This window comes from Parambassis ranga, chromosome 1, assembly GCF_900634625.1.
Source record: "Parambassis ranga chromosome 1, fParRan2.1, whole genome shotgun sequence".
Lineage (NCBI taxonomy): Eukaryota > Metazoa > Chordata > Actinopteri > Ambassidae > Parambassis > Parambassis ranga.
In genome coordinates this window covers 3,513,850-3,540,277 of record NC_041022.1, presented here as the reverse complement: position 1 = coordinate 3,540,277, position 26,428 = coordinate 3,513,850, and the positions used below count along the sequence as shown (strand labels likewise).

Here is a 26,428-nt window from a genome sequence, read left to right as displayed (position 1 = left end):
AGTTAACTTTTGCCTTGCCTTTTGAACCACGGCAAGTGTGATTTTTAGTTTGCTTCGCTTGCCCTCCTGGCCTGTAATAAAGACTTTGTTTTGCCACGTGACCGCCCTGTGATTCTGCATCTGTGTCCGCTTCACCCTCACATACCCTGACAGCTTGTGTGTTTGAAGAGGAGAAGGAGGAGGAGGAGGAGGAAGATTTGTTGCTACTCTTTGCGATGCCACAGTTTGGCAAATATCTGTTTCCTAAATAAGTGATGATAACAAGCCGGTAATGTTCATAGAGGTGGGCGCGTAGCATGATAATAGACATCATGGACCCATAGTCATGACCTGTCTGCGGTTACTGTCTGTGATGCAGAGGAAAAAATGTGAGAGCAAGGCACATTAAAGGAGCAACGGCACCCAGAAGAACAGGCTTCTCGAATGTGTCATTGTGATGCTCTGGCCGTCGCCATTTTGGCAGCACCTGACTTTTTGGGAGAGGACGTCGTCCCTTCATTATTCACATCCAGATGTTAACTAACGATCCATCTCCTGCCCCCCCCCCAACTGCTGCTGCAGCTGTGCATTCATAAATAATGATTCTATTCTTATGCATACACAGTTCACGCGTGTGATTGCGGTCACCTCGCTGCACGTCCTCACACGGATCCCACACGGAAACACAAAGACAGAACAAACAGACTCGTGAGCTACAGAGAGCGATGTGTCATAGTGGAACTGTGCGGAAACTGTTAGCAGCTAAAGGGAAGAACTCTCATGATATATATCTGTGTGTGTGTGTGACAAAGGATGCACAAAAAGCAGGAGTCCTTAAATGTCACACATTACTCTGCACGATAGCTACGCTCATGACATGCGATGTGTCAGCCCACATCATCATCGCCCACTGAGCATGTGCAGAACAGGCCTCCAGCCCTCCACGTGCGCTCCGAGTGCACGGGGATGGAGCTTGTACACGTCCCCCAGGGCGGGAAATGCTACTTTATTCATTTATTTATTTATTCGTCTTCCTTTGTGTCCTTCTGCTCGTTGTTTGTTTTGGTCGCCATTAAAGCGCCGACAGCTTCAGTGAAACCTCTTCATCCTCACGTGTGTGCATGTGTGTGTAAGAGTGTGTCAGTGTTACACTAAACATCAAATCACTTTTCCTCCCAATCCACGGTCGAGTCTGATTCCCAGGATGCTTTGCTTGGAGCCATATGGTGCCGGGGCCGAAGTTCAGCAGCTATTTTCAGCTCCTGTGTGTTTTGTTATTATAATTTGTGGTTTTCTGCTTTTCTGTCAGGATGCACAGATTAAAGGGGCAGTTTGGTGTTTCAGTGCCCCAGAGGCTCCTCCGCCGCTCTCTGAGCTGTTTGTCTGCGGATGAACTTGTTTGCCCTGCAGCTGAGCGGCTGCTCATCGCACAGTCAATATTAGTCTGTTTTCTAAATCAGGACCAAAGTCGGAGCTTTTGTTTGTTTTTTTTCTGAGTGATCACGCTTCACTGAACTTGTTCCCTTTGACTGGATTCAAAATAAGTGTACATGCCAGCTGTGCCGTATTTTCTCCCATTATCAGGAGATTTGTCTTTCGATTAAAGGAAAGTTAGAAAAACAGATGCGCTCAGATAGACCGGAGTTTATTTTTCACACAGATCCTATGAGGACTCTTCCACTTCCTTTTCCTCTTAAGTCAGAATGTTCCCCAAACAACATGTCACCACCGTGTAATTACAGCCGGACAAGACGCCGCTTAAAGGGAAACGTTTGAAGCATTTATGTCCGATTATTATTATGTCCGAACATGGCCAGAGCTCTGTGTTCATGTACCAGCAAAACCATCCCGTACACATTTAGGAGAAATTATACAAGGTTTTTTGTATAAATTCTTGTTTTTCTTTTTCTTAAAAACTAGCAAATTTGAATCAATTTGTGGAAATTTCTTATAATATTCAAAAAATAAAAGTCTCATAAATTGTTTTTTTTCCTTAAAATGTACAAATGATTTTTGTTTTTTTGTCTTGAAAATTTGTGGATTTTCTGTTCGCCTTCTTTTATTTAATGATTCTGTCAGAAAATGTTCTTTTTTTTAATTATTTAAAAAAAGTTAAAATTAATTATTTTTCCTGTTTTTTTTTGACAGATAAAATATAACTTTTAAAATCTGGAGAATATTTGTTATTATGTTATAAATGCTGAGAACAGTGTGTAATAACAACAAAAGTAAAAAAAAAAAGGATCAAAAGAGCCGTTTCTCAGCTTTCAGAATCTGTTGAGATTTTGTCAATAGTGCGAACAAAACCAGAGCTACGGTAGTTTGAACAGCGCATGTCAATTTCCCATTTTAGGAGGGTTAAAAACTTGTTTTTCCTCATGAATTTGCTTTTTTTCAGAAATTTACACTTTTTATGTCAATATTCAATGTCAATATTCACATATTGATCTTGGCATCTGGTTACTATTTTTCTTGGAAATTTTATGACAGAAAAACAACAGTCTATCTTTAGAGCAAAGAATCACCTTGAGGAGTTTTTCTGTGTTGGTTTTCATGGTGCGAAACACACACACGCACAAGCAGCCACAGAAACACATTCCCTCTGTGCATAATTAGCCAGAAACTCGCTGCGTTCAAACTGGGGCTGGTGGCCCTCAGCTGACGGCGGTCTGATGACAGCGGAGGGAGGTGTGTTGTGAGTCTGTTGTGTTCACTGATGTGTGCATGGAGCGAGAGGAGAATTCATTATTCACAGATCTGCTGGGTGGAGGCTGCAGGTGGATGCAGGCGATGACTGAAGTCGTCTGTACAGGTAGCGCCTGTCACTCGAGGTTGAGGTCGTCCTTTGGGCTTTTTTTCGACAGGAGATCTGAATCCTGTCAGGTGTGTGTTGTTTTAAATAGCCGTAGGTAAAACATCATGGTTTGGATCACGGTTACCAAGGTTACCACTCCCGTCTCATCTACACCGTGATTCGCTGCATGACAGCAACTGTCATGCTGTCCGTTCACAATGGAAAAATGATGCCACAGCACTTCCTGTATGTGACACTGACAGACCCTGACCAGTCAGAGTGACATTGAAGTCACGAGGGCAAGATGGTGGCGCCCACATCCTCCATGTTTGATTTAACCTTGTTACTGTAAGAGGGAATTGAGACATGTCATCCATCTTATGTACAGTTAAAGTTTGTGCTCTACTTCAATCTGTGTTTCTGTTCTCTCTCTTACACACACACACACACACACACAGAGTGAAATCCTCTCTTCAGCTTTTTACACCAGAGGTCGGCTCCAGTCTGTTCCAAACTGTAGAATAATATGCTTAGTCATCAGAACAGCATCTGCACACACACACACACACACACACCCTCACCCCCTCTCTCTCACACACATATATGCAGCACCATCCAAACATTCAGATGCAGTTAGACAACCCCCTCCCATCATCATCATCATCATCTAACCCCCCCGCCTGCTTGTTTCCTTGGCAACAGCCTGACAGTATTATATCATCAGTATGAAGGGAGCAAATATTACACGCATGAATACACACACACACACACACACACATTCCAAAGTGCCCTCTCCTCATCCCGGCCTCCCTGTTTGCAGAATACGGGACCTTCCGCTGAGTTACATAACGCTCCTTTACTCAGGAGAGGTGACATCATCAAAAGTCAGTGAAACCTCACCTGAAGTTCCACATGCAGCGGGTGTGACCTGCACACACCCCACCAGCGTGGGCGGGGTGGCGGTGGGGTTACTCACCGAGATTGGAGTGAGTGCTGTGGTTTGCAGGATCTGAGCTGAACATCCAGATATCACTTGTGATTAGCTCTGATGTTCGACTGAAATATGCATCAGCCGGCGGCTTTAGACCTCCTCCGCCTCCTGATGGAGCAGTGAGGTGCTGCTGCTGCTGCTAGGGAGTCACAGCAAAGATTGCAGGAGTTCACCAGCATCCCTCCACTGTGCTGGTTATAAATATACAGAAAAAAGATGGAGGCAGTGTGTATCCATTGGGATTTGTACAGTATAAATGTGTGATGAGAGTTCCAGGCCAGGACAGCAGCACATATGCAAGTGCACTGTGTACTCACTCCTCCATAAGTAAACACTCTCTCGCTGGCATGAGCAGCGTTCCACTGTTGTTATGACATTCAGGATGCAAGGTGTCGACTGCCAGATGTTTACAGATAACAACAACAAATAACAAATCATCCTGGTGTCAAAGTGTCACCTTTACGGTGGCACTTGAATGCATCGACTGTGACCTACGACTCCCTCACACATGTGACCAGCAGTCACATGATAAACCTTCAGTGAGTATTCAGCTGATCTGCAGCTGATGAGTAGACTGAAAAGCAGGTTCAAATGTTCCTGTTTCCAGACCAACAGTTCAAAACTTCCATTCATTGTTCAGCTTCAGAGCAGATGATAACTTTGGGTGTTTGTCTGCATGATCTTCACAGTCTGCTGTGGAGGAACTTGTCTGTCCTGATGCCTGACCTCATCACCCTTCATCAGACATGAATGCCAGTAAACACATATGATGTCTGGGTGTCTTTTGTCTATATGTTGTGAATGCTGCAGCATAGCAGTTAGCGTGATTGGCTCGTACACCTGAACATGTTCAGTGTTGCATAAAGGCGAGCAGAAAGTGCTGCAGAGCTCCTGCACAGGAGGGGACACCACGCTAAACAGAAGCCAGGCTTCACGTCGGTGGCTCACAGCCCCTCGCTCCAGATTGCCTGGTAAATTAGACTGGCATGGGATGATGCAGGCGGTGGCGGTGGCGGGCTGCAGTCAGCAGAATGTGTGACCCAGCACACTGAATCCTGATTGCTGATTGGTGCATTGACTGTAGCTGATTGTGCATCACAAGGAGGAGCGGGGAAGCCGGGATGATTGCAGAAAGGGAAACAGCGGAGATCTCAAAGTGTGTGTTTGTGAGGGTGGTAGGGGTTTGTGAGTGTGTGTGTGTGTACTACAGCCAGTAGGTGCAGGTCAGGCAGCTGTGAAAACTGCTCTCCTTTGAGGATGCATTCAGGTGACATTTCTCCCATATGGAAGCCTCCTTCCTTCTCTTATTTCTCCGCACCAGTCCCTGGGTTGCATGTATTTCCTCCTAATCTCCAAACATCATGCATAATGCAGCGTATCTCGGCCTGTAGTACATCAAACGTCAGCGTTAATGGTGAGTGTGCAGCAGCAGAGTCACTCCCTTCAGGTTGAGTCCAGCAGTTTGTCGTTTGTTTCTCCTTTTTGCCACTTGCACACGCACACACACTCTGCCTGGAGGACGCACTCCGTTGCTATGGAGTTTGTGTTCAGTCGGGTGCAGTCAAGCACACTTTGCAGGCACCTGAGCACAAGTGCTGATATTGATCAAACAGATCAAAGGTGTGTGTGTGTGTGTGTGTGTGTGTAATTAACTCTGATAAATTATCTGAACCCTGAAAGTGGCACTGTGATGTAATATGTATTAAATTAATACCATCTACAATCAGAACAGAAGCAGCATCGTTTATTCTAAACAGTTCTAACAGTTTTCACACAAGTTCATTGTTTATTTATCCTGAAATCTCTTCAACTGCAGCAGTGGATATGAACAGAAGGCTTATTTGTGTTAAGAATATAGACGGAAACAGGGAATGTAAAACTAAATTAAGGTTGCACCTTTGAAAATGTGTGTCTTCACACAGCAGCCTGTGAACGGACAGACTCACGGACACATGTCAACCGAGCATGCTCGGTCAGCGGTCTCTTTGTGACAGGTGGAAGCGTTGGGATGTTGGTTGGATACGTCAACCGTCTGTCACTCAAGCGGCATCGCCCATAATTATGCGTAATTTTAAAATTAAAACGAGTGAGAAGGTTGAAGCAAGGCGTCTGGACTTGTAGAGTTTTCTAGAAGACGTTTCGCTGCTCATCCAAGCAGCTTCATCAGTTCAGAACTGATGAAGCTGCTTGGATGCTCTTGCTTCAACCTTCTGCTTGGATGCTCTTGCTTCAACCTTCTGCTTGGATGCATGTTATTTTCTGCTGTGAATTCGGCCATTTTAACATGGGAATCTATGGGAAATTACTCGCTTCTGGAGCCAGCCCCCAGCGGTTGCGGCCTGAATTACAAGTTTTGACACTTCCGCATGGGCTTCAAGTTTGAGCCCCAAAGGTTGCCACTTGGTGAAGACACACATTTTGGAAGGTGCAACCTTCTTCCTGTTGTTGGTGGGTTTTGTTTTTGGGCTTTGACAAGTGCCCAACCCTTCAAACCCACAAAAAAGACCCAAGAACTGTTCTCACAGAGGATGGTTTTGATCCACTGACCCCTGGGACCAGCACACCTGCTTAAAAACACCCCAGATGGGACTCGAACCCACAATCCCTGGCTTAGGAGGCCAGTGCCTTATCCATTAGGCCACTGGGGCTGTATTGTGTTGTGTATTGTGTTCAGCAATGATGGTGAGGTCGTTGTGCAGCTTGTGTGTTTTGGTGATCCCCTTTGATGATCAGCAGACCAGCAAGATCTGCAGGATTTCAGCACTTGCAATGTTCTGTAGGCTCTCCGATCAGGTCGAGGCCTTCCTCACTGCACTGGGCTGCATATAGCACAGTGCTTTGTTTTTCTCTTAGGTTTTGTCCTTCAGGTAGACTAGTTTTTAGCACTCATCATGTTTTTGTTGAGCTGTATGATGTGTCAGACGGACTGTGCCAGGGTTTGGCTCTCAGACCATCCAAATGGCAGCACTCTGACTGGTTGACTGTTAGGTTGGTGCAGCTTCCGCAGTAATGTGGTCGCTGTACCGGTCTGTCATAGTGAAGGAGCTGGGCCAAAAGGCGAAGCTCTCGATTTACTGGTCAAGTCTACGTTCCTACCCTCACCTATGGTCATGAGCTTTGGGTAGTGACCGAAAGCACGAGATCGCGAATACAAGTGGCCGAAATGAGTTTCCTTCGAAGGGTGCTGGAGGCTGGAGTAGAGCCGCTGCTCCTTCACATCTCAGCTGAGTCAGCTAGGCAAAGGATAAAAGACCACATCCCAGCACATTGCAAACCCAGTTTCACCCTGAGACAGAGACTGGTTCAGCTTAAGGACAAAACACCTGGGACGGCAGAGCAGTGAATCCTGCAGATCTTGCTGAACTGCTGATCTCTACAGGATTACAAAACACACAAACTGCACAAGGACCTCAGCACTGACCACTGTGAAGCCCCAGTGGCCTAATGGATAAGGCACTGGCCTCCTAAGCCAGGGATTGTGGGTTCGAGTCCCATCTGGGGTGTTTTTAAACAGGGTAGCAGGTGTGCTGGTCCCACTGGTCAGTGCATCAGAGCCATCCTCTGTGAGAACACAATTGTTGGCTCTGTTCTTGTGGTTTTGAAGATTTGGGCACTTGTCAAAGACAAAAACAAGACCCACTATTAACAGGAAGAAGGACAACAACCGGCTGAGGAAGAACATTGTCATCCCATATGTGTCATGAGCTCAACTGGAGCAGTGACTCCAGATTTCCAAACTTCTCACCTGATCATAGAGATTAATCTCTGGGATCTTCTATCAGAGAAATCTAATTCCTGACACCCACCCAGCTGCCCCCAGAACCTCAACGTCTTTATCTGGCTTCTCCTCATTTGTGTGGTGTTGTGTCTTGTTGCCGTGGTGTGCAGACACAGTAAGAAAAAAGCAACCAAAGAGCCTGAATGGATGCAAGATGTTAAAAAAAATCTGTTGCATATTCTTTTGAGCATTGTTCTGGATGTTTGCGCATCCTCACTCCCAGCTGCATACTGACAGCAAATGACACCCGATGAAGTTTTAGGTTGTGTGTGTGTAGAGTCGCACAGTATGCCCGCTCAGAACCAGCTCTGTGCTGTGGAGTGGAACCTCTCAGGGTGTTTACATGAAGGTTGAGTGGCTTCCTTGTGGGAGCGTGCGGTTCTGCATCACATCTGCACGTGTGCTCGTTACCTCTCGTGGGAGATTGTTCTTCTTGGCACAGTCCTTAGCTGTTTGGGATCTGACAGGGACTTTGATTGATTTGTGTCTTTCTTCTGTGTGTTTTATTCCCGACATGAGAGCTGCCTCTTCCCACACACACACACACACAGGCCTGGCATTCCAGCCAGATTGAATTGGAGCGAGCTAACACCAGCTTATAACAGTAAATATTAAACACATCCAGCTGCCTGCTTTGTACTGCTCTGTGGCTTTTTAACAAGCTGCCCTGCATTGTGTTAGACTTAAGAAGTTATAGCAGCGAAGGACTGCAGCCACTCAAACACTGACAGATACTCTGTTCGACCATGTGAGCTGTGTTCAGACATCTGTCCCTGTATTCACTCTGCTTGCTGCTGTCAAACACAACGCCATCAAACTTTAAAGCTTTCTTTTAAAAAGTGATTTTTGTGACCGAACCAAGTCGTTTTGAAATGATGAAACAAACCGTGTGTGAAAACAAAGAGACAGTGCAGCACAAACAGGAATGTTTCATCCAGCACCCAGCAACCACCACCTCCATCACCTCCATCATCAGGTTTGGAGGCTTGTCTCCAGCATCTCTTGGCAACACATCCCCAGGCTGATGACTAGTCTATCTATCTTTCTCTAAGAAACATTAGCATCCCTAGATCAGTAACTAGCATCCTTACGTTAGCTACTAGTACCCCTAGACTGCACTAGCATCCCTTGGCCTGTCACCAGCATCCTTACGCTAGTCGCTTAGGCTAGTCTCTATCCTTAGACTTGTCTGTATCAACCCTAGGACATCAACAAGCATCCCTAGGCCAATACCTAGCATCCCTAAAGTGGTCTCTGACATCAGGTACTTGATGTGCATCCCCACAAATACACAGAATACAGACTGTGTGTCTTTCCCTAGACTTGTCTCTAGCATCCGTAGGCTATGCACCAGCATTGATAGGACAGCTACAACTACACCATACCTTTACAGCACACTGGCAACCCCAGACAAGTGTCTAGCATCCCTAGGCTTTTCTGGATTGTTCCTCAAGATATCAACCAGCGTCACTAGGTCAATAGCTAGCATCCTTATGCTAGCTACTAGCATCCTAAGAGTAGTCTCTGACAGGATCAGGAACTTAATGTGCGTCCTCACAGACACATAGAATACAGACTCTGTGTCTTTCCCTAGACTTGTCTGTAGCATCTTTAGGCTACGCACCAGGACAACTGCTGATGCAGCAACACATTCCATTTCCCTGTTGTGAGGAAGATGAATCTTTTTGTTATTCCAGTATGATCCCCCTCAAATTAAACACTCCTTTTCTGAACAAAACACATTTTGCTGTTCTTCATGGTTGCCATTGTTAGCTTGACCTTTTCCCGTTCATGCTGAAATCTGTAACAGATGTTAGCAGCGGCCTGTGAGTGGACTCCTGATTTGTGTGGGATGACAGGGTGACTGGATGCTTCAGGGGTGAGAAGCAGAGCGTTTACTGGCAGCCAAGCGCCTCTTACTGGTCTTGGCAGGGGTGAAGGGGGCTGACACAGGGGAGGAGAGGGGAGGAGGGGAGAGTCAGAAAACTCCTGCCACCTTTTTAAAGCCAGATCCTGTCCTGTTTGTCTTTACACTCTCTGTCTGCCAACTTTCTGACAGTGTCACACAGTTGTTCTCACATTCCCATGCAGAGAAATCGCTGTTAAACTCTCACCACTCATCCTCTCCATCCCTCTTGCCGTACCCTAAATATCCCTGGCTCTATTTTTACAGAGCTCTCTCCTCTTTGCCCTCGCTCTGTCCTCCTACTGCTTTTCATTTCTCTGCTCTCTGAGGAAGCACGTTAACGCTCCGTGCTTGGCTGGCTACCGTCACACACTCTGTCGGTGAGGCTCCTTGTCAGTACACATAAGTTCAATGGGTTTCTGTGCTCGCAGGGTTGACCTCTCTGCTGGGCATTGGGAATATGTTCCCTTTACTGACACGCTGTATACGAACAGTGCTGTAACCCCTGGTTTCTGTCTCCTGCAGCTCTGCACGAGTTCCCCACAGACCTGTTCACACACAAGGAGAGGACAGAGGGAGCCGTGGCCCTGCACGTCCTGTGTGTAAGTTCTCCTTCACATTCACAGCTCTGCATGCCTGTGTGTCGACACGTGACATTCTTCAGAAATACATGTGTGTTTAATGTAGAGTAGAATTGTTTTAATTAGATGTATGTATGAACACAATGACCCTCTTTTTATCTAACCTGGTCTCTGTGTCCATAGTCTTTGCCAACCCATGCTAGTACCCAAGGCTAGGCCATCAACAAGCAGCTGAAGGGTATCTACCAATGCTGGGCTAGCATCCCAAGACACTCTTGTCTGTTTCTTAGACTAGACCTCCCTAGACTATTGACTATTCAGTCAAGCTACAAGCATCTCTAGTACCCCGTTCACACTGGGGAAATAAATCTGGCTAAAGCGGGATTCGGGCCGCATCCAGATGTATCCAGATGGTTTTTTTTGAACACCTCGAATCCGGCTGTATCCAGTTTTATTTCAATCCAGCTAGATCCACCCACGAGAGGTGGATCTAGCCGTGATGTGCAAATGTGGCTCAGGTGTGAACGCAAATGTGGCTAGCGAATCCGGCTAGCGACGTGATACTTCCGGTTAGTGACATGCTACGTCCGGTTCACGGGGCGCGACACGGGACAAAAAAATGTACGACGCATGCGCACACGCGGTCCTACCGCGAACAGGGCCTAGGCCTCTTTCATTCCTATGCCATTGTCTGAGATCCCTACAAGCACCCTCAGAGGCCCTGTTCACACTGGAGAAAGTCATTCCAGCTAGAGTAGGATTGAGCCCAGACAGCCTTTAAGCTGGATGCGTTCAGACCTATTTTTAAATCTGGCTAGCACACACTTGTGTCCGCACTCAATCCGGCTTCATCCAGCATGTTTGCTGACCTCCAAACCAATAGGTGGCGCCTCGTAATATACAGAGTCCGTTCACTCCGCGGTAGGACCACGTGTGCGCATGCGTTGTGCGGTTTTTTGTCCCGTGTCGCGCCACGTGAACCGGAAGTAGCATGTCGCTAGCCGGATTCGCTCGACACATTTGCGTTCACACCTGAGCCACATTTGCACATCAAACTGGATACAGCCGGATTCGAGGTGTTCACACTCGGAAAAAAACACATCTGGATTGATCAGGATGCGGCCGAATCCTGCTTAAGCCACATTTTTTCCCCCAGTGTGAACGGGGTAAGAGCCCAAGGCTTGGCCGTCCCAGGCTATCAACTAGCATCCCCAGGCTATAGACTGGCATCTGTAGACAGCTGCAGCCATGCTGAGACAAAGCCAAAGCATCCTTAAGCTAGGCATTTCCAGGTTAGTCACTAGCATTCCAAGGCTAACTAGTAGCATCTTTAGGCTGGGCATTCCTATGGACTGGTATAGTGCGGATAGCTGCAAGCTTCCATCCAATGGAACTCAGTCAGTCCTCTCTCCTCTTCATCAGCATCTCATCAGTTTAACACATGAGCAGCCATACCGGTCCCCAGCAGCAGGGGTCAATATGGAAGGTCAAGGCTGCGATGTGGCCCCTCTTCCATCACTTCAGTGGCCTCCAAGCACATGATGCTCCATGATCGTCTCTGGAGGGGGGGCTGACTGTAATGGAAGCTCATGCCAGCAGAGCGGCATCCTCGGGGATCTTTGCTGTGCACAAACAGAGAGCCAAGAACTTTGAATGGAGCCATTTTGCCATGTCTGACGTTACGGTGCACCCTCCCACTGAGTGCTGCTGCTGCTGCAGAAGGCCAGATGAAAGTAGTCCTGGTTGCTCTGGAATTACTTTAAAAAGAAAGCATGTAGGATATCATCAGCAGTTATTCCTGTGTGTGATGTTTAACCTTTAAACCAGTGTACTCCATGTCAGGTGTTACTGTACTCTGCTCTGTGTGCTGTCGGGGCTGATGCTGTTCCATTCCACCTGAACTTTTAGGGGCATGTTGAAGTTCTTATAAAATGCTCAAAGTTCAGGCTTTGTCATCTTTTATGATGCGTTCCATCCCATCAGAGAGCCTGACAGTTCCTGGTTATGATGAAAGGTGAAATTTTAATTTTTAATCTCTGCCTTGACACATTAACACACATTCACTTTAGTGCTGACGTCTCAGAAGCACACACAGATTGAAGTGCTTCCTGTCATCACACAGACACATTCAGCCTGCACATGCTCGCTCATGCTCACTCGCAGGCTGCTGCAGCAGGCTTCAGATAGAGATGGAGGTTTGTTGTTGTTGATTTGCCTCAATCTCACCCCTAAATCCAGATTAAACCCAGTTATCAGGATTACACATGGACCTTTGACCTCTTGCTCACCCTGGGTTGTCAAATCTCCACCTGAGAGAGAGAAAGAGAGAGAGAGTCATTCAGAGCATGGTCTCATGCAGGTTCATCTCACTGTCACCTGCTTCCAAAAGCAGGAAATTAATGTTTTGGCAAAGACTTCCGTGCATCAGTGCATTTGAACTATATCAATGCAGCTGTCATGCTAACAAGCTAGCAGCCATGGACTGTACCGCCTTGTGGAGCCACGTGAGAACTTTTAACATAATCAGAGTTTGTGTTTTGTGTAAAACTCACAAAAATGTGAAACAACTTCTGATTCTGTTTCTGTTCTATTCAAAGAGTCATTCTGGTCTCTGTGGGTTTGAGATGGATTTCCAGGGCCCAGAACCAAGTAGCAGCCTCCAGGAAACTTCTGCTGACTGACTTATCCCCACAGAGTCCCATGTTAAAATGTCCACACAGCAGAAATAAACATGTTTACAGCTTGGTTCAAAAAATTATTCTGATGATGATGCTGAGGTTTTAGTGCTGCAAAAGAGAGCTGTAACTTGTAATAAATAAGTAAATAAATACGATTAAATACGGTTAACAAACTTAACAAACTCCCCTGAAACTCACAAAAAGAGACACATGCTCTGAGCTGTGTTTAAATTAAGGTTATAAATGTAAAGAGTCATAATATCACCATTAAAAGGCTGGAATTATGCTGCGTGTGCATGAATATTTGAACAAACATCGGTCTGAAAGCCGTGTTTAGCTCGGGCAGAGTGACGTTCAGGGGCGTCTGACCCTGAACGTCACTCTGCCCGAGCTAAACATGTTGCTTTTCTTCCAGCAGGGAATGAGTGGAGTTAACAGCCTCCTCTCCTGAGCCTGTTTAATGCCAGAATGTTTTAGAAGGGGACAGAGTGGGCCACCAGGTATGCTGGTGATGAATGTTTAATCCAATACTGTAATTTACATGTAAATTTAATGTGGCAGTAAGAACACAGAGGCTTCATTTACTGTGCAAAGAAATGAGAAGAAAAGGACGTTTTGGTTTTATGAGCCAATAAATCGCAGCATTGCTTGTTTGGACTTTTGAATAATCCTCTGATGTTTCTCCTTACAGACCATTTACATGTTCTGTGCTCTGGCCGTGGTCTGCGATGACTACTTTGTGCCCTCGCTGGAGAAGTTATGTGAGGTATGACGCACTTTTTATATCTTCAACTGGAAGTGCAGCCTCCACCAAACATTCACAGTGACATTTGTCCTGTAACCACCGCACTCTGATCAGTCCGTGCACCATTCTAAGTCGATGTTTGGACCTTTCGTTTGTCTGTTCTCTCTCAGCGTCTTAATCTCAGCGAGGATGTTGCAGGTGCGACCTTCATGGCGGCTGGCAGCTCGGCTCCGGAGCTCTTCACGTCCATCATAGGTACAATATTCACATGTTAGAACACGGCGTCAAAAATGAATATATATACATGAATATACCGATTTTATTTAAAAGGATGAGTCCTCTCAGGGAGAGCCAAGTTAGTATTAAAGTATGTTTAGAGGGGAGTCTTCTGATAATATTTTAAATTTAACAGTGTTTCCTTTAAAAGCCAAAGGCCATACATGTTTTATTTTGAGTTTTTTTAAACAGATTTGTGAAATTTTCTTTTTAAAATGTTGATTATTGTTCTCATAATTTTACTTAGAAGATCCAAGTTTGTTCCCTTGATAATTGGCGGCATTTTAGAACCTTTTTCTTGTAACATTTATAACTTACTTTCTTGTATATTTAAGTTTTCTCCTGGAGAATTGTGACTTTTTTCACATTGATTTCTGACTTAATTTCTTGCACATTTATGGCTTAATGATCAGAATATCCACTGATTTTCTGTCAGAATATTAACCCTCTCCCGCGCCTCCCTCCAGCCCTCGTCATGTGTTTGTTGCCCTCATGCAGCAGTCATGCAGGGAGTGTGCATGTCTTCTAATGGAGGCTGTACAGTTAATGCTTTCATCCCGAGACACTTTAAAAATTCTGAATCAATTAGAGTCGTCTTATATAACAAGGTCTAGAGTGCTGCTGCTGGGTAAAGGCCATATGTTTTTTTTACTTTGATGGTGTGTGTGTGTTCAGTGTGTGTGTGTGTGTGTGGGGGGGGGATCTGCCTGATTCAACAATAAGAGGAACATCAAAGCTGCATTCTTCATGTACAGCCTCATTATATGGAGCCAGAGGTTCAGTGTTATTACTTTAAAATATTAAATTCGATTTTTTTTTACCACAGATTAAAGTGAATCATATTTTGAAGGCAGAGGCGTCTCTGCTGGAACCCATGTCGAATTATCCACAGGTTTCTGTTCATCGCTGCAGACGTTTTACTGTAGAAACCAACCCTCTGCTCTCTGTGGACTCATCGTGTGTGTGTGTGTGTGTGTGTGTGGCGCCTCACCCCCTCCCCAGGTGTGTTCATCACCAAAGGTGATGTTGGAGTCGGGACCATCGTGGGTTCAGCCGTCTTCAACATCCTCTGCATCATCGGCGTGTGCGGCTTCTTCGCTGGTCAGGTATGATGTCAGAGCAGCGCCGTGTAACATTTGACCGTGTGACCTTTGTAACAAGTGTGTGTCTGTGTGTGTCCGTGTGTGTGTGTGTGTGAGGCCAGCGGGAGTAATGTCGCCTTTAAATGCTCAGCTATGTGAACAGCAGGAGCAGCTTTAATGTCACTGTAAATAAAACATAAGACTTCCTGTTGGCAGTAGGTGGCGCTGTGACTCAGTGTGGGACATGTGTCAAAAACATCCTGTTTGTGTCAGACTGAACAGTCTATAGTTGACTTTTTGAGAGATTTGAGCGACTTTTTGACCGCTCTGCAGCGATAAGTGAAGAAAAAACAAACACAACAGCTGGTTTTGTTAAAAAGAACTCCACCACTGGGGAGCGGGCTCTCTGAACCAAACCAAGGAGGGCAGACTTACTGTTTCCTTATCTTTAAAAACTTTTTTATAAGGTTTACAAGCTGCCCAGCCTGGTCCCTGGGTGATGCTGGCCCTGGATCCTCTGGGTTCTGCTGTAAACACTGTTGTATTCTCCTCCTCACATGTGCAGCATCACCTCAGCGTGCTTCCACCCCTCCTCTCTGCCGCTGTGATACCGAGATGACCTCACACAGAGCGGCCTCGCTCTGATGCTATCTGACATGCCAGCGACATGGAAATGAGCGGGGAACACGGATAAGCTCTCTGCTCTGAAAAATATATGCGCTGCACTCCAAACAGTGATGCAATCCCAGATTTTGGTGTTATGTAATCATACTGAGATAATGAGGGAGGAAGACGGGCGCTGCGGCGGGGCTGGGAGGGCGGAGGGCGGTGGGGGTGCAGGCGGCGCACCTCTGTGCTGTTTGTTACCTTTGGCTGGGCGTTCAGAGCAGGAAAACACTCGGAGGCTTTTGTTACGCTCCCGCCTCGCAGCAGCCAGCGATTCCACAGCTGGGAGGGGCTGGTTCAAGATGTGGCTCCTGACCCTGCACTCCTGCACACAGTGTGGGAGCCCGTTACTCACCGCTGCCTTCCATCTGGTTGCATAAACACCTTCTCTGTGTAGGAAGGCACCTGCGCTTGGCTTCATGATTCAGGAGGTCGGACCTCCCGTGTGTCAGAGCTGCTCTGTGTCACGGTGCAGCACCGCGAGGTCGCATGCTTACTGTCGGAGTGTGTGAAGTGATGCTGTCTGTCTGTCTCTGCAGGCGGTGAAGCTCTCTCACTGGGCTCTGCTGCGTGACTCCATTTATTACACCTTCTCTATCGTTGCCCTCATCGTGGTAAGAACTCTCACACACACACACACACACACACACACACACACACACACACACACACACGTGTTTTCACAAACAGCAGTGCAGACTGAGATATCAGAGGTTCCTGCCTCTCCTCCTCAGTGTTGTGGAACCAGATACGATTAAAAACATTTACCTGGTGAACCTCCTGCAGCAAATCATTACCGATTGATAAATAAATGAATCCGATAACAACAGAACAGTGGTACTTAGTGAAAAAGAAACTCTTCTGCTGCTGATGTCACACACTTCATCAGCCGGTGAACGGCTCTCTGCAGCTGTGCAGCCAAGATGGTGACTACTGAGGGTGAGAAGGTGTTTCTAACTTCACACAGAGTAAACTTCAAGTCTCCACACGTGTGGGTGTAATATTTGGTTGACTGCAAATCGCTGCACCTAACAATTTAAAGAAACAAAAGGTCGGCCTTCCGATTAGCCAAACACTGGCTGACGTTTGTGTCATGTGGCTGCTGGTCATATGTGAGTCAATTATTTTTAACGTGTAGAAGAATGGTAAAAATCCTCCCTCCAGCTCTGACTCTAATCACAGAAAACTCTTTGTTGTCTTTAAACAGGTCTGAACAAGATGAAGGAATGTTTGTTTTTTAAAGAAACATTTTGCTTTTTTTAGATTGGCAGTGACTAAATTGTGCTCCACATGCTTACAGATAATCTCAGTTAGCTTTATGTTTTTGTGATGTTGCATCATCAGTCAGATAGAAGTAAGATCCAGGCTAACAGTGCAGCATCTCTCTGAACGTTCACTGACCTCCATAATGAAGCAGAGCAGTCCACTTTAACAGAGCGGTCACACTTTGACCTTTTTCTGAGCTCTGGGGTGTTTATGCCCCCTAGTGGCAGAGATGGCGAACTACAGAATTCACTGACTTCTCTCTGTGCTCTCTCTTTGTTTCAGTTCATCTATGATGAGAAGGTCTGCTGGTACGTGCTGATAGTTAAAGCAGTGAATGTACATTTATAACTGTTTTACACGCCCTGACTGTGACATGGATGCTTGTGTGCAGGTGGGAGTCTCTCGTCCTGATCCTCATGTATGCCGTTTACATCCTCATCATGAAGTGAGTGTCTTCATCAGAAGCAGCTCAGGCCTTGGCTGCTCGTGTTTAAGTGACTGAATGTTTGATTGTTTTCTTTTTTTTTTCAGGTTTAACGGCCGAGCGCATCGTTACTTTGACCGTCGAAAGAAGAGCTCTGTGAATCTGGCCAACGGGCTGACGGGAAGCACTGACCTGGAGGACGTCACGTGTGATGCCACCGCGGTCCTGCTGAAGAAAGGTATTCAGTTCGTCCTCTAAAGAGGCTTCGCAGGCTGGAGCTTCTCTGCACGCAGGAATCTGCATAAATATAAAAAGACAGGCGGGGTGCCGCCCATATTCTATTTTTAATCGGCTCCACGATCAGACAGTCAGGGACGACTTGATCAAAAAAGTTCTGTATCTCGGTCTGGATTTATCCCCAGGACTAACGCAGACTTTTGAGCTTAGAATGCAGACTATGGACACCTCAGTGTGAGCCTCCACCCTCTGCTGTGTGTGTGGTTTTAATCGAATGTCAGACATTTTAACTTACATTACACGCGGTGCATTCAGGGACCGTTGGCAGATATCATGTGATTATGGCAGTGGTTTTTTTTTAGAGGAAGCTCACAGGAGCTGCAGAATTTGCAGCTTTCAGTGTGAAGAAAAATGTGTGGTGTCAGTAAGGGGACAGTTCTGGCCGCAGTCTGCTGTCTGCAGGCGTCTCTGCCCTCAAACATAAGTTAGAGTGTCGGGAACAACAACAACAACAACAACAGTTAACAGAGGCGGGGAAGATGCTGGCTAAGGCGGCTTTGGCGCCGCCTGCTCTGTCAGCTTGTTCCGACTCTCTGGCTGAACTCACTGCTTGTGCTGAGGAGGCGATGAGGAGCGCCGTGGTGGCAGCTGGCTCGTCCGATCAGCAGATGGTTTTTATGTCTGAAGAGGAAATAGGTCTCTGCTTTACAGGATATGCTGTGAAATAGTTTCTCTACAGAACAACCATCCACTCAGTGTGTGTGTGTCCGTGTTTACATGTTCACTCTGTGATGCACTCAAAACATACATCTACAGCCACCATCCATTATTCATCATCCCTCTGCCTGCTGCACCTTCACCCTCAGACAGTTCAGAGCTTCACAGCACAAACACACCTTCTATCATGTGTGCAGTGGAGGAGGAAGCACTGAAGCTTGGTACTTCAGTAAAAGTACAATTACCCAGCAAAATATATACTCAAGTAAAAGTAGAAGTGCTACATCAACAATCCTACTTAAGTAAAAGTCTTAAGTACTTCTAAATGTACTTAAAGTATTTAAAGTAAAGGTACTCACACCGAATATATATTATTGATTTCAAATTTGATAATCAAAGAAATCATCTCAAATGAAAATGGACCATGTGTAGTTAATGTCCATGTTCAGTCCAGAAGCAGCTATGGACAGGTCTGTGTGTCATGAGGCAGGCTGTGGGCATCAAGTGAACAGAGAGGCTGCTGATAACAAACAGGCATTCAGCATGTTTACTGTGTCAGTGTTCCTGCTGTAGATTCATGTTATGATTCATGTTCATCAGACATTAATGGATGGACCTGTGTTAGCAGACAGCAGCTAACTAGTTAGCTAACTGAGCCAGAGCACCGGCATCATGACTGAGGCTCATTATAGAAACACAGCTGGCAGCGTGACACCACCTCCATGCAGAGTCTGACCTCACATCAGTCCAGCTCTGTGCTCATCACATGGAACAAGGAACTACAGACACTGTAGACATGTAGTGGAGGAGAAAGTACAGGTAACAGCTGCAACATGTAATGGAGTAAAAGTATAAAGTATGCACTATTATTTTTACTTAAGTAAAGTAGAAATACATAAACATTTACTTAAGTACAGTAACGAAGTACTTAGTTACTTTCCACCACTGCATGTGTGTAAATCCAGCTTATAGGACGCATACATGAGGACATACATACATTTTCAGACTGAATTTTTAGTTTATATGTCATTTGAAGGTGACCTGAAAAAAACCAGACCTCCAGACCTTAAATTTTGGATATCAGACAAAACATCTGTAGCCACAATATCTAATTTATAAATCAAAGTTACGCTTCTAAGCTGTAAATATACATATAATGAACATCAGTGTATTTGTGCTCTTGCAAAACAGTCCGAGCTCTGACTTTAAAATCAGGATTCTGAGAAATAAAATCAGAATTTTGAGACACACTCCTGTACATTCTCCTCCATGTCAACACATGTTTGTGTCATCGGGTTCAGAGAGACTCCTCCTCGTGTCCACAGCAGTGCTGTTGCACTTTGGTACCGTTCAGGCTGAGTGTTTGTGCTTCTATGAATTTGTGATGAACAGACAAAGGGTGTCACAGTTTCTGTTGCTTCTCAATAAGGACGTCTGGCTGGGGTCCCTTGGGCCGCCCGGGGCCCCTTCTGTGTGGGCTGCTCCATATTTCTTCAAAGACACGCAGGGTGTTTGAAATGTGGGACTCTGGAATGTCCTACAGGTGAAACCAGACCAGGACAAAAACAACTGGGAGAGGGAAAATGGTTCAATAATCAGGTCAGACTTTTCAGAAAAAGCTGCAAAATAAATAAGTTCAAATTGTGGATTTGAAGTGATTTTATGATGATCATATCAGCTCAGAACAGTGCGGATGGTCCCGCCACCACAGCCAGCACCATGTAGGTAGGACACATCCTGCTTTACAGCAGGCAGCTGCTCAGAGGTGCATGGTGTCAGCAGATTGTTGGTGACAGCGGACTGATGGCAGTGTATCCTTGTTGCTGTTCACTTATTGATAAGCTGTCTGCTAAGCTTCTGTGTGCTGCTTTAAGACGTCCTGTTTAGCTGCAGATTGTTGGGAGCAAACACACAGCACCCTCAGTGCTCCACTCAAACAGCTGGTGTGGACAGTTGGATTTTCACTGTGTGTGAAATACAACAATCCAGTGAATGATTGAGTGAATGATATAAATGTGTGTGTGCTGTGGAGCTGAAGGAATGAGGGAGTGTTAGACACAGACATGTGTGGCCTGTATAGCAGTGTGTTCAACAGTAGGGGGAGCCTCTCGAACTGTAATGTGTTGCTTGTGACGGCCGACACCAACAGACTCAACAAGCTCATTAGGAAGGCTGGCTCGGTGCTGGGAGTGGAGCTGGAGTCTGTGGTGGAGGTGACGGAGAGGAGGATACTGAGGAAGCTCCTCAGTATTCGTAACAACACGTCTCACCCCCTGCACGACACACTGCTGTCCTACAGGAGCACATTCAGCGGTAGACTGAGACTACCGAGGAGCAGCACAGAACGCCACAGGAGGTCCTTCCTGCCAGTGGCCATCAGACTGTATAACTCCTCCCCTTTCTGTAGGGAGAAGCGCTAGATAATCATGTCAGGCATCACTGTCATTCCCTCCACTGGTCTATATTTATGTTTACTTAGCACCTTACATCTCCATATTTGTATCCATGTATCATATATTGTGCTCATACTGCGTACTGTACTCTTATTTTGGATTATAGTGACACTTATACTCTTATACTCTGTACTCAACTGCATTTAATGTAACTTGATACCTCTGGCACAAGAATTTCCTTCGGGATTAATAAAGTTTTATCTTATCTTATCTTATCTTAACTGTCGCTGAAATGTTTGACTCTTGATCAGATGATCAGGACAGAAAGTCACAGCTCAACATTTGTTGTTGTTGCTTTGCAGCGAACTTCCACTGCCAGCCGTCCGTGCTGATGGTGGACGAGCTGCTGTCTGCGTACCCCCACCAGCTGTCCTTCTCCGAGGCCGGCATGAGGATCATGATCACCAGTCACTTCTCCCCCAGAACCCGGCTCACCATGGCTTCCCGCATGCTCATCAACGAGGTACACACACACACACACACACAGCTTAAACACTAAACAAACAGCAGAAGAGGTGGAGGGGATTTTCTGATCCTGGCTGCAGTTTGGAAACAAATCCAAAGCGAAGAAACGCACAAGCACAACGAGGTATGAGGATTTTCTATACTGTGCAGCAAGGATGGCATATTTCTGTTATCCAACCAGGAAGTTAGTATCTCCTGTGTTCCCTCCACAAACAGCCAATGAGATTCCTCCATCGTCTTATGGCTTATTACATAAAATAAATAAAGTGGTGGAGGGTATAGTTCAGCAGGACCGTCTTCACTAATGAACACCACTTTATGATGTTTGAAGCGTAAATATGATCACCAGAAGCTAAAAGCTAATGCTACGCTATCAACCAGCTACAGCACGGTCACATGACTACACCATCAGCACCACCAGGTTCACCGCTCTGACCTCTTCTACAGCACAAACACCTGGATGACCTTTAATGACATCGTCTGTAGTCCCATTTAGCTGCTTGTTAGCATGTAGCATGTAGCATGTAGCTGAGCACCTGTTAACCACAGACCTTATTTCACACATCTGACCAACAACAACACACTGAGGGGACAGGGAGTGCTAACATGCTAACATTCAACACACACTGAGGGGACAGGAAGTGCTAACATGCTAACATTCAACAGACACTGAGGGGACAGGAAGTGCTAACATGCTAACATTCAACAGACACTGAGGGGACAGGAAGTGCTAACATGCTAACATTCAACAGACACTGAGGGGACAGGAAGTGCTAACATGCTAACATTCAACAGACACTGAGGGGACAGGAAGTGCTAACATGCTAACATTCAACAGACACTGAGGGGACAGGAAGTGCTAACATGCTAACATTCAGAACACACTGAGGGGACAGGAAGTGCTAACATGCTAACATTCTGAACACACACTGAGGGCACAGGAAGTGCTAACATGCTAACATTCTGAACACACACTGAGGGGACAGGAAGAGCTAACATGCTAACATTCAGAACACACTGAGGGGACAGGAAGTGCTAACGTGCTAATATTTAACACGCACTGAGGGGACAGGAAGTGCTAACATGCTAACATTCAGAACACACACTGAGGGGACAGGAAGTGCTAACATGCTAACATGTTTGTTCCAGAGACAGAGACTGATAAACACCTCTGAGACTCGGGTCAACCGCATCACCAATGGTGACTCGGACTCTGCGTCCAGGACACAGGGGAGGAGGGGCTTGGAGAACGGGATGGGCGGGGCTGAGCAGGGTCTGAACGGGAAGTGCAGACTTCAGCGGCTGGAGTCTGGGAACGAGACAGAAAATGAGAACGACGACAACGAGAACAATGAGAACGACGAGGAGGGAGAGGACGACAGCGAAGGGCCCCTGGTGCCTTTCAAAGTTCCAGGTACGACACAGCTGACAGGCTGAACCTGCACCTGTTTGTGCCGTTGTTAGAGCTGCTGTCATCTCCTCCCTGTCTCCACCCAGCTGGTGTGTGTAACAAGCTGAAGTGGGTGATCATGTGGCCGCTGTCCCTGCTTCTGTTCTTCACCGTACCCAACTGTGCCAAGCGGCGCTGGGAGCGATGGTTCATGGTCTCCTTCTTCACCGCCACCATCTGGATCGCCGGCCTCTCCTACATCATGGTCTGGATGGTCAGTGACAGCCTAAACGTCCTAGTTACACTAAATGGACAAAAGTATGTGGACAGCCAGTCATTATATGTGTCTGCTGGACATGTGTGTGTGGTTTCAGGTGACAGTGGTCGGCTTCACTCTCGGCATCCCGGACGTCATCATGGGCATCACCTTCCTGGCAGCAGGCACCAGCGTCCCTGACTGCATGGCCAGTGTTATAGTGGCACGGCAAGGTACACACACACACACATAGTGTGCAAATCAATAGTTGTGAGCTGGCGTTGCACGCCTTGTGGACTTGTCTTCTGCCTGCACACAGACCTTGACAGCGTCCCTCTTTCCTCGCCTCAGGTCTGGGAGACATGGCCATCTCCAACTCCATCGGCAGTAACGTGTTTGACATCCTGGTGGGCCTGGGGCTGCCCTGGGCGCTGCAGACGCTCTGCATCGACTACGGATCCATCGTGAGTGCTTCTCTCAGCGCCACCGTGGCAGGAGTCTCTGGATTCGGACCAGAATGTTTGTTTGTTGCTGTTTATCACCTGACATGTGTCTTTGTGTGTCTTCTCAGGTCCATCTCAACAGCAGAGGACTCATATTCTCTGTGGGGATCCTGCTCGCCTCAGTGTTCTTCACAGTAAGTCTCTGTGCTGCGTCTGTCTCTTCCTGTTTCTTATGGGGATCATGGAGTCTGGATCCAGCTCTCCTCTGTCCATGTGTGGACCAAAGCTGTCCTGTCAAATGTTTGTAGACGCTGCAGACAAGAGACTCCAGCAGCTGTACCTGCCCGGGACCAGCAGACTCCTCCTCCTGCTGCAGCCCTGAAAGTGTTTGAATGATGACGTAACATTATGTAAACACAAATTGATTTTGTAGCAGCAGTGTGTCTAACATTTTTCACATTCTGAGAAACAAACCTGGATAGTTTTTTCCATAACGTTAAAATTTCTGAAAGAAAAAATGACTCCAGGTTCTCAGCCTGTAAGGAGAGGGGGCGAGGAAGGAACTGCAGTCTGCTCTGTCACCACTAGATGCCACTAAAACCTACAAACTTTAACCGTGTTTTTGCTGACTGTGACTTCTGGCAGCTTACACTGATATAACCAGCCCAATATTATGAGTGTTTAAAAGCAGTCCTGACTCCACTGGACATGGCTTCCTGTGTGGTGGTGGTGGGCGTGGCCTTCCTGGGAGATGGTGGGCGTGGCCTCCCCGTGTGTTGGTGGTGGGCGTGGCCTTCCAGTGTGGTGGTGGTGGGCGTAACCTTCCAGTATGGTGGGCGTGGCCTTTATGTGTGGTGGTGGTGGTGGGCGTGGCCTTTCTGTGTGATGATGGCCGTGGCCTTTTGGCTCCTCTGACCGCCTCTCTCTCTCTCTCTCTCTCTCTTGTGTCTCTGCAGGTTCTTGGGGTCCATTTAAACAAATGGACTCTGGACTGGCGTCTGGGCCTGGTCTGCATGGTCATGTACGCCATCTTCCTCTGCTTCTCCGTCCTCATCGAGTTCAACGTTTTTATCTTTGTCAACCTCCCCATGTGTCGAGACATCCACTGACCTCCTCCCTGCCTCCTCCGCTTCTTCTTCTTCATCGTCTTCTTCTTCTGTGGTATTTCCTCCTCTGATGGAGGAAAACCTGGCTCACCTGGCTTCCAGTTATCTTGGCCGCCTTTGGAAACAAGTCCAAACCTTTAATTTAGTAGAAACGTAGAGCTCTGTGTGATTTTATCTTTGGAGAGAGAGAGCAGCAGAGGAGTGTTTGTGGACGGGTGGCGCTGAGAGGAGGGACGTCCCGGCAGCAGAGATTGCTGCGATCATGTGATGAACCACGCGGTCGGGGCTGGAGTGAACAGAACTGCATTCACACCTGCTGGTGATCAAGCTGCTGCTGACTGAGAGGAGAGAGAACTCAGCGATTTTCAGCTGGATCGTTTGTTACTCTTTGTACAAGTTTGAATATAAGCACACGGTCATAAGGTATTTTTAAGCTTTCTCTGTATATATGTGGTAGAATATTAGAGCTTATCTGTGGGATTCTCTTATGCACAAACCTGCAAAGCGGAACGACGGTGTCCCGTGCTCAGCACCAGCCGACACAGCATGCTGCACCAGCCACGGCGCTCGCTTCGCACTGACTGATAGTTATTCACATAGAGTCTGTTTCCGTTCATTCTGAGTAGATGTGGGCTTTACAGAGGGGGTCTCCCTGGACCTGACATCCAGCACCGTCACTTTATGGAGTAGAGATTTTAGCATCTACACACGTAACTACTGAAGTAAGACTTCCCTCCTGTGCTGTACTCAGAGTTAGTTTTTAGTCTCTCCGAGGTGAGTTATTAAAGCCAAAAGTATTTTTTAGAGTAGGAGATTTGACGAGTGTGTGTGTGTGTGTGTGTGTGGAGAAGGATTCCACTGTTACTGGGAAGACATAATCATGATTTATTTATGAATTAATTTATTCAAAGATCATGTCTGAGCTCCAGTTTCAGCCCTTCGCTCTCTGTACGATGTACTGTACCTAACATATACATATATATAATCTAAGTACTGGAAACTGACTTGATGTTGTTTATATTTAAGAATAGGAGTTTATAATTTATAAGAAGTTTTGTATAGTTTGGAAAGATGTTTGTCTGCTTTAGAGGAGGACGCCGTCGCTCAACATGGCGTCTGATCCCAGAGCACACGTTGACTTTAGTGATGAGGCGGCGTCCTCTGAACTCTCACAGTGCTTCAGCTCTCGTCCTGACCTAGAACCCAGAAGAGGATCAGGACTGCCGACTGCCGAACACAAAACACAAAACAAATCTTATTTTAGGTCGTGGCTTTGTCTTAGATTTTCTCAGAACGGGGACTTTAATCCCCAAATTCCAATTTTATGATCAGATTTCTGGGTTTTTTCCTCACAATTTGCAATTTTTAATCTTAATATTCTGTATTTTTTCCACAGAATTCTCAGACTCACAGACTCTTTTGTCAGAATTGGGACCTTTTTCCTCATAATTCCAACTGTTTTTATCTGAAAATTTTGACTCTTGTCAAAATGGGCAATTCTGCCTTTTCTCAGTATTTAAATTTAATCCAATAACTGACATTAATCTCAGAATAAGAACTTTAATGTGTAGAATGTTTTCAAACTTTTTTCTCACAATTTGAATTCTTTTCAAAATTCCATTTTTTCCATTCTTTTTCAGATTAAGGTCTGAATTCTGATTTTAAAAAAAGTGCTCCTGCTCCTCTTTGGTCAAAAACTAACAAAACAACAGATAAAACCCACAGTATTGCTGCTCAGGTTCAGCATGTTTTTGTTTCGTCTTTTCAGATTAATTAAATGCGTCCTCCTGCAGCCACCAGGGGGTGCTGTTGCACCTGCACACATGCAGTGGAGCCGGTTTGTTTTGGTGTGTTTGCATGCATTCTGATTATGTTGTGTGTAATTTTAAAGGCACTGTTGTACATATCAGGAGGAATATGCTCTATAAACGCACACAGACACACACATATATATATATATATATATATATATATATATATACATGCAGTATTTAGAATGTAGGACGCCTGCAGCAGGCGGTCTGCAGAGGCTCCTCTGCTTTTACGCTCATGTCCTTTCAGTTGTTTGTAAATCCTCCTCTTTGTTGGTGGGGACCTCTGGGCGGCGCTCAGACTCACAGGCAGGTGTGGGCCTTGTTCCCGGTGGTCTTCTTGCAATAAACTGATTTACATCCACACAGAGCGGATCCATCTGA

At 46.2% G+C, this 26,428-nt stretch overlaps 1 protein-coding gene and 2 non-coding genes across 3 annotated transcripts in view; 2 read left to right on the top strand and 1 right to left on the bottom strand.

Moving 5' to 3' along the window:
- Nucleotides 1–25,094, top strand: part of LOC114431285 (sodium/potassium/calcium exchanger 3-like) — a 38,099-nt gene extending 13,005 nt beyond the window's left edge. Inside the window, exons 3-17 of the mRNA XM_028399073.1 lie at nt 9,974–10,050; nt 13,399–13,473; nt 13,623–13,707; nt 14,731–14,834; nt 16,016–16,090; nt 17,025–17,050; nt 17,134–17,187; nt 17,274–17,404; nt 20,876–21,036; nt 22,188–22,452; nt 22,536–22,702; nt 22,803–22,917; nt 23,036–23,148; nt 23,256–23,321; nt 24,084–25,094. Coding sequence (XP_028254874.1) covers nt 9,974–10,050; nt 13,399–13,473; nt 13,623–13,707; nt 14,731–14,834; nt 16,016–16,090; nt 17,025–17,050; nt 17,134–17,187; nt 17,274–17,404; nt 20,876–21,036; nt 22,188–22,452; nt 22,536–22,702; nt 22,803–22,917; nt 23,036–23,148; nt 23,256–23,321; nt 24,084–24,236 — 1,667 coding nt within the window. The 3' untranslated portion in view covers nt 24,237–25,094. The remainder of the gene's footprint in view (nt 1–9,973; nt 10,051–13,398; nt 13,474–13,622; nt 13,708–14,730; nt 14,835–16,015; nt 16,091–17,024; nt 17,051–17,133; nt 17,188–17,273; nt 17,405–20,875; nt 21,037–22,187; nt 22,453–22,535; nt 22,703–22,802; nt 22,918–23,035; nt 23,149–23,255; nt 23,322–24,083) is intronic.
- trnar-ccu (transfer RNA arginine (anticodon CCU)) lies at nt 6,340–6,412 on the bottom strand. The gene has a single exon. It is a non-coding gene; the product is annotated as a tRNA-Arg (tRNA).
- trnar-ccu (transfer RNA arginine (anticodon CCU)) lies at nt 7,195–7,267 on the top strand. Its single transcript has one exon. It is a non-coding gene; the product is annotated as a tRNA-Arg (tRNA).
- Nucleotides 25,095–26,428: the final 1,334 nt, after the last annotated feature.